This window comes from Schizosaccharomyces octosporus, assembly GCF_000150505.1.
Source record: "Schizosaccharomyces octosporus yFS286 unplaced genomic scaffold supercont6.1, whole genome shotgun sequence".
Lineage (NCBI taxonomy): Eukaryota > Fungi > Ascomycota > Schizosaccharomycetes > Schizosaccharomycetales > Schizosaccharomycetaceae > Schizosaccharomyces > Schizosaccharomyces octosporus.
The window spans coordinates 384,305-397,699 of NW_013185619.1; the positions used below are offsets into that span (position 1 = coordinate 384,305).

At 37.4% G+C, this 13,395-nt stretch overlaps 6 protein-coding genes across 6 annotated transcripts; 5 read left to right on the forward strand and 1 right to left on the reverse strand.

The window, feature by feature from the left end:
- Positions 1–242: 242 nt before the first annotated feature.
- Positions 243–5,461, forward strand: SOCG_02795 (nucleoporin Nup186). Its single transcript, XM_013161285.1, has 2 exons — positions 243–5,049; positions 5,099–5,461. Exons 1-2 carry the CDS (start codon positions 369–371, stop codon positions 5,356–5,358), a joined length of 4,941 nt encoding a protein of 1,646 aa, XP_013016739.1. The 5' UTR covers positions 243–368; the 3' UTR covers positions 5,359–5,461.
- A 24-nt stretch (positions 5,462–5,485) lies between these two features.
- SOCG_02796 (DNA-directed RNA polymerase III complex subunit Rpc34) lies at positions 5,486–7,733 on the reverse strand. The gene is made up of 2 exons (XM_013161286.1): positions 6,507–7,733; positions 5,486–6,413 (listed from the first exon to the last, which is right to left on the reverse strand). Exons 1-2 carry the CDS (start codon positions 6,740–6,742, stop codon positions 5,744–5,746), a joined length of 906 nt encoding a protein of 301 aa, XP_013016740.1. The 5' UTR covers positions 6,743–7,733; the 3' UTR covers positions 5,486–5,743.
- SOCG_04973 (uncharacterized protein) lies at positions 6,821–7,757 on the forward strand. Its single transcript, XM_013162389.1, has one exon. The coding sequence runs from the start codon at positions 7,368–7,370 to the stop codon at positions 7,671–7,673; it is 306 nt and encodes a 101-aa protein (XP_013017843.1). The 5' UTR covers positions 6,821–7,367; the 3' UTR covers positions 7,674–7,757.
- Positions 7,758–8,043: 286 nt separating this feature from the next.
- Positions 8,044–10,372, forward strand: SOCG_02797 (fumarate hydratase). Its single transcript, XM_013161287.1, has 3 exons — positions 8,044–8,188; positions 8,254–8,514; positions 8,625–10,372. The coding sequence occupies exons 2-3, from the start codon at positions 8,422–8,424 to the stop codon at positions 10,089–10,091; spliced, it is 1,560 nt and encodes a 519-aa protein (XP_013016741.1). The 5' UTR covers positions 8,044–8,188; positions 8,254–8,421; the 3' UTR covers positions 10,092–10,372.
- A 57-nt stretch (positions 10,373–10,429) lies between these two features.
- SOCG_02798 (26S proteasome non-ATPase regulatory subunit) lies at positions 10,430–12,449 on the forward strand. The gene has a single exon (XM_013161288.1). It carries the CDS (start codon positions 10,701–10,703, stop codon positions 12,165–12,167), a length of 1,467 nt encoding a protein of 488 aa, XP_013016742.1. The 5' UTR covers positions 10,430–10,700; the 3' UTR covers positions 12,168–12,449.
- Positions 12,450–12,466: 17 nt separating this feature from the next.
- On the forward strand, positions 12,467–13,385 carry SOCG_02799 (riboflavin kinase Fmn1). The gene has a single exon (XM_013161289.1). It carries the CDS (start codon positions 12,726–12,728, stop codon positions 13,215–13,217), a length of 492 nt encoding a protein of 163 aa, XP_013016743.1. The 5' UTR covers positions 12,467–12,725; the 3' UTR covers positions 13,218–13,385.
- Positions 13,386–13,395: the final 10 nt, after the last annotated feature.

Genomic DNA, 13,395 nt, shown 5'->3' on the forward strand with positions numbered 1-13,395 from the left:
AATAGAAACTTATTTCGCCTGTGTGAGGAGGTCTTCTTCCTCTGCACAGCTACCTACGGTTAGTTTACTGTTTATATAGAACTTTTGCCTGACTTAGGTCAAAGACTAGTTATTCATCTTCATCGCTTATTGCTTATAACCTTTTTTTAGAATTCACAATTAAAATAAATTTACAATTTTATAGTAAACCATATAATACTTTAAGTATTTTAACTGTCTGCCCATACACCTCGTGTAGGATACCTACCTCCAGGATACCTACATTTCCACCAAGTCCCATATAACCTCCACAAAACTCAAACCTTTGCTCTTCTACTTCCGGCATATACCTGCAGGTTTGTTTTAAAAACCCATTAAAACTCTGCACCATGGATGTCTGGGAGCTTCAGCACTTTTCCGCTCTCTTTTACCTCTTGCAGTGCATTGAAAGCAATCCCAGCAATCCCAATGTCTCTTCGCGTTTATTAATGCAGTGTTTGGATTCTTATACCAAAGATTTTCAAAAATTTCTTTCTGTTGACCCTCCAAATGCAGAGTCTCGAAAAAAGTTGGAATCTGGGGAAGCAGAACTGAATGGAATGGTCTGCAAGCTGAATGAGACTTTTATCAAGCTCTCTCTTACAATTTCATCAAAGCTTTCTATGGATGAAATCCAATCTGCTTGTCTTCTGCAAAAAGGTGTAGAAGCTTCGCAAGCTTTAGACCGTACTCCAGTTCAGGCTGCTTTATACATGTTTTTTTTGTCTCGCGAACAACTCCTTGAGTCCTTAGAGTTGCTCACAAAAATAGCTTCCTTAAAAGATTTAGATCTTGAAATAGAAAAAGCTTTGCGTTCTTTTTTGAACACTCTATGTAATGGAGGGAATGACATAGTGAAAACTTGCTGTGATTCTGTTACTACATTGGATACAAAAATCACAGAAACACTTCGAAATGAAGCTAATGGTCAAGTATTGGGTATTGCTGATGTTGTTGACTTTCAAGAGTACGTTAAGTTGTCTCATGAAGCTCATATTGCCGAACTGGAAACTGTCGCTATTATTCTTTATCAATTATCGGAGCTTGGTTTTGTGCAGCAATCCCATTTTGAGTCTTTATTGTCTACGCTCAGTAAGAATGAACCTACCAGTAAAATTGCAGTTCTCATATTACCTTCCCTGTTAAGTTTTTTGAAAAAGCTTCTTCAGATCGAGTTTCTTCCAGAAGGAGATGGCAAGCTCAATGTTGCAACTCCCACTTTACAGCATATACATCATTTACTTATAAAGACAGCGGCATCAAGTTGGCGTTGTCCCCAATTCAAGCAGATTTTAGGAATATGGTGGCTTACATACCTCAATGAAGCCTGTAAAAATATCGCGAATGTCCCTTCTTTTATAGATTATACTTCTACAATTAAAGAGCCCGCTAGTGACATTATTCATGCCGGCGTATTTTCTGATATAATAACCTTCGTTATGCTTCCCTTTCGGCAGTCGGATGATGAACAAATGGAATGGAGTTTTTCCTTTAAGCCTCGTTCACGTCCTTCTACCAGTTGGCCAACTATCCGTCCATTGTTGGTAGATATTATTTTTTCGAAGTTTCGCTCTTTTTGTCAATCATTTATCAGTTATATGCCTGAAATCCTGAAAATACTTAGACTCCTTGAAGAGGATAAGTACTTGACAAATGCGGCTCAGTCTGACACAGCTACTGAAGATCTACAACATGTTTTTTTTCCTTTTGAAGAATTCTACCATTTGTTATCTTCTGTATATACATACGATAAGTCGTGGTCATTGGATTTTTGGTTAGACATTGAGAGCGACATGTATGGATTTTTAACTTGGTCCATGGAATCTCAAATTCCAGGGATCACCACTTCGTTTACACTGTTACTGGTTTCCATTTGTACCAACGAATTTACCGCAACTAAAGTTCATGAATTGATGTCTGAGCCGGCCGCGGAAACTAGTCATTTCGACAATGCCGCAGTAACTGGAACGAACTGGTCATATATTTTTAACGTATTTCATTACTATATTTCCCAATTAAAACCTATTCAGACCGTTGTTACTTCTTCCGGTGTTGCACGTGTTCATACAGAACCCGGTGAAATTGACATAAATTCTTCCTTTATCTTACAAGGGTATGTTTTGTTATTTGCTGCTGTAACTCGAAATAGCTCGCAAATATTGGTTTCCCTTTGTGAAGATCAAACCCTGAATCCGATTGGGACTTTCTTTGAATTATTGGAATGCAGATTAATAGAAAGCGTGCGCTGTACGATATTAAAGGCTCTTGAATCAATGTCCCATCAATCTTCTGGTGTTTTAAATAATACCTTGTGGAACTATTTGGATAACTGGTTTATCACTTCCGTTCTATTCGACATCGATGGTGGGCTTGCACCGATACCATTAGCCATTAATTCTAAAAATGTATTCCCCAAGTCACCTAGTGCCTTCGGTCCTTTATTAAATAATATAAGAAGGTTAACGGCCACCCCTGGTATGAGAATCGCTTTTATTAGATTTTTAACTTCTCTAATTCGATCTAAAAATGAATTAAGTGTGACTCTTACCTTTCCAGAAAACTTAGGTTCTACTTATCGTGCTTCAGGCGTTAAGCCTTATGTGGATTTTGTAATCGAAACGTTGGTTTTATCATCAACACAGTGGAGAACTATGCACGATGTTGAATCCTTGAAAATAACAGAGGCGTGTCTTCAATTTATTTCGGCTGTTATTGATAATCTAAATTTGAATCTTTTAATTTATTTCCGACTGTTCGGTAACAGAATTAAAGACAAAGTTCAGAATAACAGCTTATATATTTATTTAACAAGGCATCCGGCGATTTATTTGCTGGAAGCCGTTTTTGTCGAAAATGTATATGCTGGCTTGTTCGACCTTGTTGAATTTGGTTTTGATCAAATTGAAGATGTTTCAGTTCCTCCTTTACTGGTTTCAACTGTCTTGCAATCTCTTTTCATTCTTCGTGACGTCCTCGCTCTACAAAGGGAGTTATTTAAAAATGTGATCCCTTATATCACTGAATTGGGAATTAGTAAACATATCCTAGATTTGACAATTTCCAGAAGAGCTTATCGGGAAGTGTTTATGACTAGAATATCTTCCATTGTTCACCTTGGCTTATTGGTAGGATCCAGGCATCAATGTTTTGTACAACCAGCGATTGAAATCCTTGGTTTCTTGGTAGATTCCGAAGGTTTCATGAACAAGGGTAGCACTGACGAAAATAAGCTATTATGCTCAATCGTTAGGACTGCGAATGAGTCAAAGCGTATTATTTTTGGTTTTATCCGGGCTTTCGAGTTTAGATCACGTGCCTTGTTATCCTCAGGTAATGAATCTTCGTTCATACTGCGTTTTGTCTTGAATAATTTAAAACAAAGCAAGGGATTTTTTTCGCTTGCTTTATTGATTTTGGGGTTTGATATATCATCGACAAATGCAGTGATTGTTAGAGATGAACCTGGTTACGTCGGCTCGCAAATTTCTTTATTAAACTCACTGTTAAATTTCATAGAATTGCGAACACAAGATGACGTGGTTTTGGAAACTCCATTAGTCATGGTCGAAGCTTTGGAGATTGTTGCCCACTTATGTTCTTCTCCATTGACTTATGAAGCTACGTTGGCTGTTCTTAGAGATCGCCCTCATTTCCTTGTGAACCTTGTAAATGTGGAGCCTATAATTTCTCAGAGCAGCATACAAAATCTTGAAAGTCTATCTACAGAAGAAGTCAATGCTTTTTCTAGATGTTTACATGCTCGTGCTCAAGTAATGACAATGTTACTGACGGAAATTCACTTTACCTCCTCATTAGGGAAAAAGAAGCAGTCAAAAGAATATGTTGCTTCTCTTATTGGAAGCACTGATCGACTAAGGACTTCGCAATTATCTCAAAAATCATCTGGTTTTAAAATATTGGATTTTATGGATATTCTGAGAATTGATAATAGGAAGATAGCATCCGAATTACCCAAAGTGCCAGGTTTTAATCTAAGCATGTTTGTGACCAAGTTTGATAACGGAGTCAATGACTTTCAGTTCGACACTGATAGAGTTGTTAAGTTGTACAAACTTCTATTTGATACTGAAGCATCAGTCATGGAAGGAACCAATGAAGAAAAGGAACTTTGGTACAACCAAAAGAGAGAGAAGTTGCAGGATCTTTCTAATCGTTTAGATCTCTTTAACGCACGTGTTATTTTCCTTCAACACGTTCATGATTGCTTAGAATCATGGGCTAGGCTAACCGGTATTTTGATTGAGGACTGTCATTCTGAAATTCCTGAAGTTTACTTTGATGAATTCATTTGGGAATTGCTGCGTTTGTTACTTCCGGGTGCATCAAATTACAGTCTAGAAAACCAGAATACTGTCTCAGTTACCACTGCTGTCATTGAAACTATTGTTCCTTATGCACTGAAGAAGATGAATGCTATAAACCCGAACGAATATGGAAAACTAACTTATTTTGTTGAAGGTGTACAAGGGATAATTGTTAACTTGATTAAAGGCATACAATGTCAATCATCTGATGAAAGTATACGTGAGAATTTATATGGATCTTTGTTAAGTATCTTGACCACTTTTCAAAAGTGCACTAGCACTCTGAACAGAGAAGATGGGGACAAGGAATTCTTGAATGCCTTAGAAAAATGTATGAACTCCAGCCTTTTGAGCTCTTCCTTTTTGGATGTGGTAACCAAGGATGCGTTGTACACGAGTGGATCATGCTGGGAGTTGTCAGTGATTACGTTGAATTTCCTACATAGGCTGTCGCCGGATATTTCGACTGATTTGTATAAGTATTATTTGCGTCGCAATTTCATTGGTTCGTTTGTTGATGCCTTTTCGAAAATATTTTCAGATATAGTGGCTTCTGGGAAAGAAATTATTGAAGTCATAAGTGGTTTGGAGGCAGGACAGTGCTTCTTGATTACGCTCGCACAAAACAAAATTGCTGTCCATTCTGTTTTGACCATGGATTATATACGACTAGTTGTTCAACTGTTGTTGCAATTATGCAAACAAGGTATGTCATCTCATACAGTCATGATGAAAAAGATATTAACTAATTATAGGCGGCATTCAACACCTTCGACCTCAAGTTCAGCGTTTAATGCTTCAACTTTTGCAAATCTTTATATTGGCATTAATGAAGGTACCTTTAAAGGTAATGTCTAACAAAGATAAAGCACTCTTACAGTCTGTGTTTTCACTTTCTAGAAAGCTACATGATTCTATTCAAATGAATGCAGAACAAGCTCGGAGCACAGAAGTCGTTACCGTGAAGAAATACGTTGAAGTAATCAGTCAACTTTTGGATCTTCATAGAGAATAGAAGCTATTAATGAATGTTCGGCTAAGGGTAAAGAAAATATATTTTAATGCTTATCTTACATAGAGGATTAAATAAAATGATTAACGGGTAACTCGGTATTGACTTCAATATCTTGACAAATGTAAGTGAGACAACTAGTATTATTAATAAACCATAAAAACAAATTAAATACAGATTGATTTACTAATATAAGTCTACTCAAATAAACGATTTTCAACGGATATAGCATGTAAACTGTTTTTTTATTAACCTGTTTCCCAGACGATGTTTTTTAACCATGTGCACCACCGAAACCCAAATCAAACCAAAAACCAAAACATTAGAAATGACAAATAACCTTTAACTATCGTACATATTAATTTTTCAGGGTGGTTTCTAGGGCAAACTAGTTCAACCATTTATCTAGATATTCGCAAGTTATTGGTGAAACCCGACTTCCAACAGCACAAATATCTGCCACTGGACAAGTACCACAAGGTACTTCGGTGAAGGCGTTTGTGGCATCGGGAGAAGGTCGAACAGAGCAATAGGAAACTCCATCAGATCGTTTCTCTACTTTACCATCGTATATTAAAACGTCTACTAAGGAAATGACATTTCCAAGTGATAGCTCAACTTCTGTAATATTCGTGTTGCGAAGCCATGTATGTATTTGTAAAGCTGTAGGAAATCCATTGTACTCAGGGGACCATATCATATCGGGGCCAGTTGCGTTTTTCTTTGGAGGAAAGCTTTTTGCATGAATAAATCTATATACAACCTTCTTTAGGTTCTCAATAAATTCAACATCGAGTTCTTGGTCGGTAAACCAGGGGCCACCAGTAAGTTCACTACTGGGAACCAAGTCATATAGCATGTAAATTTTTCGTGTAGGATTCTTTACACTTTTAATTGGTTTTACTAAATTTTTGGATTCGAGCGCCTTCAGGCATCGATTGACTACGTGGACATGCAAGTTGGTTCGCAAGGTTAACGTCTTCGTCCATATTCCTTCATTACCAGCATTCTTGATAAAATCATAAACGATTTGTTCATCTCCTTCCATAGTAGAAACACTATACATATACCGTTAGTAAAAGTCCATAGCACACGAATCGGCAAAGATAGATAGCAATATTCAAAGTTATAAAAATTGGGAGTATACATACGTTTTAGCCTCTTCCAAAGGAACCGCACGATAAACGAGAGTGTTCCCTTGCTGGAGAGCTTCTAAAAGCCGCTTGCTGAGCAGTAAATTGAGCGCACTGCTTAAATTGTTCACCGAAACAGAGCCGCCGACTCCATCGAGAAGTTCTTGTTGGGTTAATGCATTGGGAATCTTTGTTGAACTAAACTCATATAATTGACGAGCAGTACGAGGTAATGATTTGAGCTGGTCGGCCATTATGGAAAAATATTAGAGGGGTATGGGTGAAGGCAAAGTGAGAGAGCTACAGGTATTTATCAAAAGTCAACCTACTGAAACCGTTTCAAATCAAATTTTCCTTTTTTAAGAAATGGATTTATAGAAATAGTTAGTTAAGAGACGTTGTTTGCTGAAAAGAAATATTGGGTTCTTAAATAACGAAATTTTTTTCATAAAGACAGAAAAGCAGTTTTGTAGTTGAATAGGTTTTTTATTTTTCCATACAAGCATTGGTATTGTTTTCTTTTTCCCTTATTAATTTTCTTTGTGTACGGATTTCATGCCAGGCAAGAAATAATATGTTGAGTTTGGGCTTACATGCTCTTTGTTGGTGGACCAGGGTTGGATCTATCCAAAAAGAGAATATTAAAATTAAATCAAAAACTTTTTTATTCCATAAACAAATTTGGCAAGACGACAACGAACAGTAGCTGGACCAAAGGATCCCAAGGAAACCCAAGCGGTAAGTACGAAGAGGTTTGGAACAATTCAAGCAAATACAAATATTTTAGTTCCCAGTTTTTATGTCTTTAAATTGCTATTTACAATAGCTTTGCAAATTGTACGCTTCTCCTTAACAGAACAGCATCAAAGGCATCCATGTATGTATACAGGAGATGGGACTGCATGCATTACTATTTCATCTTTTGCAAGAAAAACTGGGAATTATAAGATAATCGCTTGTTTATTCATATATAATGGATTTCCATCCCATTTCAATGCATCATATATAAATGCAAATGCACCAACGATCGGTTTGCTTTTTCCATTGAATGAAGATACTTTCATAAAATTAGAGTCCATAAGGAGAAATTTAAGCTGCAAATTTAAGAGACAAAAATCTATTCTACTCAATCGATGCTTGGAAAGTTGGAATTCACGTAAAATTCAACCTGTCAAAAAGGGCTAGCAGCAGAAAGACGGTTATATATTTCACATTGGTTTTATAGTCATTTTTTTACAAAAATTTTATTGTAAAGTCTCGAAATATTCCCATTAGACTTTTTTTATTTATATTTGGGATTTTATTTTTTGTTTATTTACAAACAATTCACGACGTCATCTAGAAACAAAATAATCTAAGCGAAAACGAAAAAAAATTCCGCTTCCCATCGACGATTCACTATACGACATTGCGCAGTACACTCCACTTATGTACCAATCCTTATGGTTCCGTAAACTATCCATAACGGATAACATGTTACTCGAAAACAAGTTACAATTCCGTTGATATCTCTAACGGTTAAGTCATACGTGAGTACAACTTGCCCAAAACAAAATCCCACTGTTTCTTTCTTTGTAACAATCGCTACAGCTGTGCAAAGTCTGATCTATTTTTTGTTTTTTATTTTTCACACTAAATTGCTTGGATTTTGTTTGTTTTAGAGAGAAATTATCCACTCCCCCTTTCTTCCGTTTCTTAAGGTAAGATCCGTGGTAAGGAATCCGACGAGGCTGTCTGTGCCGTTCTAACGATATTGAAAATATAGTTTGTTTTACAACAATCTTTTGAACATTTACAATCTTTATCTTTGCATTTTCATTTTCCTCGTTACTTGATAGGTTGAAGTAGCATACTGATCAGATTGATCGTAATCTGGTTTCTTTTTTTTTCCTTATTTTGTCGTTTAAATACCGCTTATTTGACTGCGTTTCTCATGTCCATCGCTACTTCTTTTAGACCAGCAAAAGCTGCTTTAGCTTCTGGTTCTGCTCTCTCTTGCAACCGATTTCTTCAATCCACTTTGAACGTAAGACTTTTTTTTTTTTTTTTCACTTGCAGTATCGTGGATATGAAATGAAACATAAACATTTGAATGCTCCACGTAGCCTTAATTGTCAGTACTAACATTCTATGTAGACTTCTTCAAAACAAAAGAGAATGAACTCCACTGCCTCTACCGAACCTTTGTGCCCGAAGGGTGTTCAACCTGGTGAATTCCGTCAAGAATCTGACACCTTTGGCCCTGTCCAAGTTCCAGCTGATAAGTATTGGGGTGCTCAGACTCAACGTTCTCTTCAAAACTTCCGCATTGGAGGTCCCGGAGAACGCCTTCCCCTTCCACTGGTCCAAGCCTTTGGTATATTAAAATTTGCTGCTGCTTCTGTCAACAAAACTTTTGGCTTGGATCCCAAGCTTGCTGGTGCCATTGAACAAGCTGCTCAAGAAGTTATTGATGGTCGCTTGAACGATAATTTCCCCTTGGTTGTTTTCCAAACTGGTTCTGGTACCCAATCCAACATGAACAGTAATGAGGTAATTGCCAACCGTGCTATCGAATTACTTGGTGGTACCTTGGGCTCCAAGAAGCCTGTTCATCCTAACGATCATGTCAACATGTCTCAATCTTCTAATGACACTTTCCCCACTGTTATGCATGTCGCTTCCGTTTTGCAAATTCGTAAGCATCTCCTCCCCGCTATGGAACTTCTTCGCAACTCTTTAAAGAAGAAGCAAGATGAATTTCAAGAAATTATCAAGATTGGCCGTACCCATATGCAAGATGCCACTCCGCTCTCTTTGGGTCAAGAGTTCTCCGGTTACGTTACTCAAATGGAATACGGCATCGCTCGTGTCCACAATGCCCTTCCTCGTCTTTCTCTTCTTGCTCAAGGTGGTACTGCCGTAGGTACTGGTCTTAACACATTCAGTGGATTTGACGTTAAGGTCGCCGAAAAAATTTCCGAGAATACTGGAATTGAATTTAAGACTGCTCCCAACAAGTTTGAAGCTTTGGCTGCTCACGACGCCATTGTCGAAATGAGTGGTGCTTTGAACACTGTTGCTTGCTCCCTCATGAAGATTGCCAATGACATTCGTCAACTTGGTTCCGGTCCTCGTTGTGGTTTGGGTGAGTTGATTCTTCCTGCCAACGAGCCAGGTAGCTCTATTATGCCCGGTAAGGTCAACCCTACTCAATGTGAAGCTTTAACCATGGTTTGTGCTCAAGTTATGGGTAACAATACCGCCATTACTTTCTCCGGTGCTTCTGGCCACTGCGAATTGAACGTCTTCAAGCCTGTTATGGCTAAAAATCTCTTGAACAGCATTCGCTTGCTCGGAGATGCTTGCGAGTCTTTTACCGAACACTGTGTTGATGGTATTGAAGCCAGCCGTGATGGCATTGCTCGTCACTTAAATGACTCTTTGATGCTTGTCACTGCTCTTAATACTCACATTGGTTATGACAATTGTGCCAAGGTTGCCAAGACTGCTCACAAAAACCAAACTACCCTTAAGAAGGAGTTTGTTGACTTAGGTTTTGGCTCTGCTGAACAATTTGAAGAATGGGTCCGTCCCGAGTTAATGATTTCCCCTAAGAAGTAAAAGTGATTTGTCTGCTAACACTTCCTTCGTAAAGTTGATGCCTGTCAAAGTGAATTTGTTGCCGCATACTATTTACTTTGTTCTTGTTGATGATGGTTAGACTTAATTACAACACCCTTCTCACTCCCTATAGGTACTAGAAAGTTTTGACTGTCTTAAAACTACTCCTATGTTTTAAACTGGGAGTCATAAAATAATCAGTATAGTTTGTCGTAAACGTTAACAATAAACTGAAAATTCTTTTGATATTTCAACTTTCAACAATTATTCGCTTCCGTGAAGATGCATACGCGTATTTCGCTCTTCCTGTTGCAAAGAATACTGTAAGGACTAAAAGAAGAAGATGAAATAAGTATTTATACTACTAAAACAACTTACCATGTCGGCAGCTAAAACGAGTAGATGCGCAAGGAAGTTAGATCACCCGACTCAAACATTTCGAGTAAATCATTAGTATAACAAAAACTAAATAAGGATAGAGCTGAAGCTATAATATTCTAAATCCTTAGTCTCTAGAAATGATTTCTGGCGGCGAAACATAAGCACAGCGAAGCGAGCAGCACAAGCACAAGGAATTTGCACATTGCCATTCACCGAGACACCAAATATATGGAAGATATAAAACTTATTCCTGGTATTCCTGAGGAAGGAAGATATTTATTAAGGCTTCTAAAGGACATTTCTTTAGATCCTGCTTTAATAATCAAAGAATTACCAAGAGCTATCTATCATTTTCGCGATTCTATTACGGAAGAGAATCGTCCGGCTTGCCTTGGCATTTTAGAGACATTATTAGGATGTTTTGAATTGCCAATTCCTGATGAGCCCGTTGTGAAAGCCCTCGAAAAATTACTAGAGCCGATGAGCTGGAATGACTTGAAACATTTTGGCATCGAAGCATATTTGGCCACGGGTTTACAGAATCCATCCGCAGAAGTACAATTATTTTGTTTTAAGCTGGTTCGAAGAGCAAATTGGAAAGACAGGGATATTTCGGAGAATATTTTTGAATTGATTCTCATATGCTTGAATTCCGAGAGTATCCAAGTTTCCGAAGAAGCATTTCAACTTCTTTTGGACATGTCAGATTATCATGCTTATTTTGAACAAATTCTACGAGAATTTACGGACATGGATTACCAGATATTGGATACCACCTTAAAAGTTCGCTGGTTAATGCTATTTACCAAGCTTGCAATTAAATCCCCGGAGTATATGGACGAAGTAGTGAAGAAGGGAATCTTCGCATTTGACATTCAAGAAACTAGCGATATATTTTTACGACTCTGTTATGTTGATGTTTTAAATCTAATGTTGGAAACTCAGTTCTCGTTTACGTACGTTTTAACGAGTGAGTATGGATTATTAGATCAAATTATTAGATGCTTTGTAAAAGAAACAAGTTCATTTACAGATCATATTGGTCTCACCTTTCTCCCGTTGTTGTGTCAAAAGCATCCTGACGCATTTCGAACAATTGATGAAAAGTATGACTTGTTCAATATTACTCGTAAAAGAATTGACACGAAAGATACAACTTCCGTGATTTTATATGGCCGTTTCTTAGCCAATGAGACAATTACCTCTCTCTTAGTTCAGAAATACGAAGCCGAATCATCTGAACAATACATTCCTCATTCACTGCTATCTAGATTTTTGGTAGATGACACTGGCCTTACCTCTTTGGCTATGGCCTTAGAGCAACCAAATACAAGTTTATGGAGCAAGCTTTGGAGGAGCCTTCCCAGCGGTAGCTTATCCAGTGTCATAAAGAATGCGTCTTCTCCCCTTCGCCGGACTCGCCAACTTGGATTTCAATGTTTATTACACATCGCACAAAGATCGCCTATTCAATTGGCATCCCAGACTTTTGCCATCAAATACTTGATAGCAACGGAAGGAGACCACGAAACTTGCATTCTTCGCTATAAGGTTTTACAGGCTTTGTGGGAATCCTCGAATGAAGGAAAGGACTTGCCATTAGGAAGGTATCAAGAAGAAGTCCAAAAGCGCCTACAACAAGGCGCCTTTGGCGGTTCTTCATCTACTCTGAAGGTTGCTGCAAAAACAGCTTAGATCTTCAAGACAAATCAAAAACGTATTTTAATGAAGAGGACAAGTTGCAAATATAATTTAGTCGAATCACAAAGTTGACTTACGATAATTGCCCACATACCCACAATACATAATTGAAATGGTCGATGTTATTTTGCATTTGCAATTGTGTAGGTAGATGATAGGAAAAAAAAAACAACTTTTCGAGTTTATAATCTGCCCTTGCTCGTTACGTTCAAAACAAAAAAGTTGCTAGATTTAGATTTAGATCTTTGACACTAATAGAATTTTTTTTGTTGTTGATTTGATTTTTTTTAAAAAAGTATGAAAACGGAAAATCTCCGAATTAACTTCTAATTTACTCTAGTCTACACTCACCTAAATTATCACAACGTTCTTCAGAAATGTTAACTAAAAGAATTTTCCTTTTTTATATTATAATGAAATAAGTATTTGAAAAAATTATTTCTTCAGACTATCACAGGTGTAACTCTTCGGCACACGTAAGTTGAATGAAGAAACTGCACCCAACTTAAGGGAACTTGTATTATTGTCAAATTGCGGCAAACTAACTTAGATATGACAACCGACATAAAAAGCCCTCGTCCAAAAATAGTTGGAAGTGATAAGGTAGAAGCTCCCTATCCAATTCGGTTTGAAGGGAAGGTTGTCCATGGTTTTGGCAGAGGATCCAAGGACCTAGGGATCCCAACTGCAAACGTGTCCGAAGATTCCATTCAAGAACTCTTAAAACATAAAGATTCAGGTGTTTACTATGGATTCGCTATGGTATCTCAACACATCTTTCCAATGGTTATGAGTGTTGGATGGAACCCATACTACAAAAACACCGTAAGGAGCGCGGAAGTGCATCTAATTAATCGAAAAGGATTGGATTTTTACGATCAGCAAATCCGGGTGATTGTTTTGGGTTATATTCGTCCAGAGTTGAATTATGAAGGGGTACAAAAGTTAATCGAAGATATCCAAATAGACATACAAGTGGCATTAAACAGTCTTGAACGTCCTGATTACGCTCACTATAAAGAAGATAGCTTTTTTAGGAATTAATATCATGTTATATACGTACTCTTATGAAATTTAGTGAATTTATTTGGAATCAACATGGAATGAAAGCGTCAATACTAGACACATTTTACAAAATGCACGCATCTAGGTATTTTGAACTTACTTTTTCTTCATCAACACTTACTTAAACGTGCATGTTTTAGAACACGCAGATTTTTGA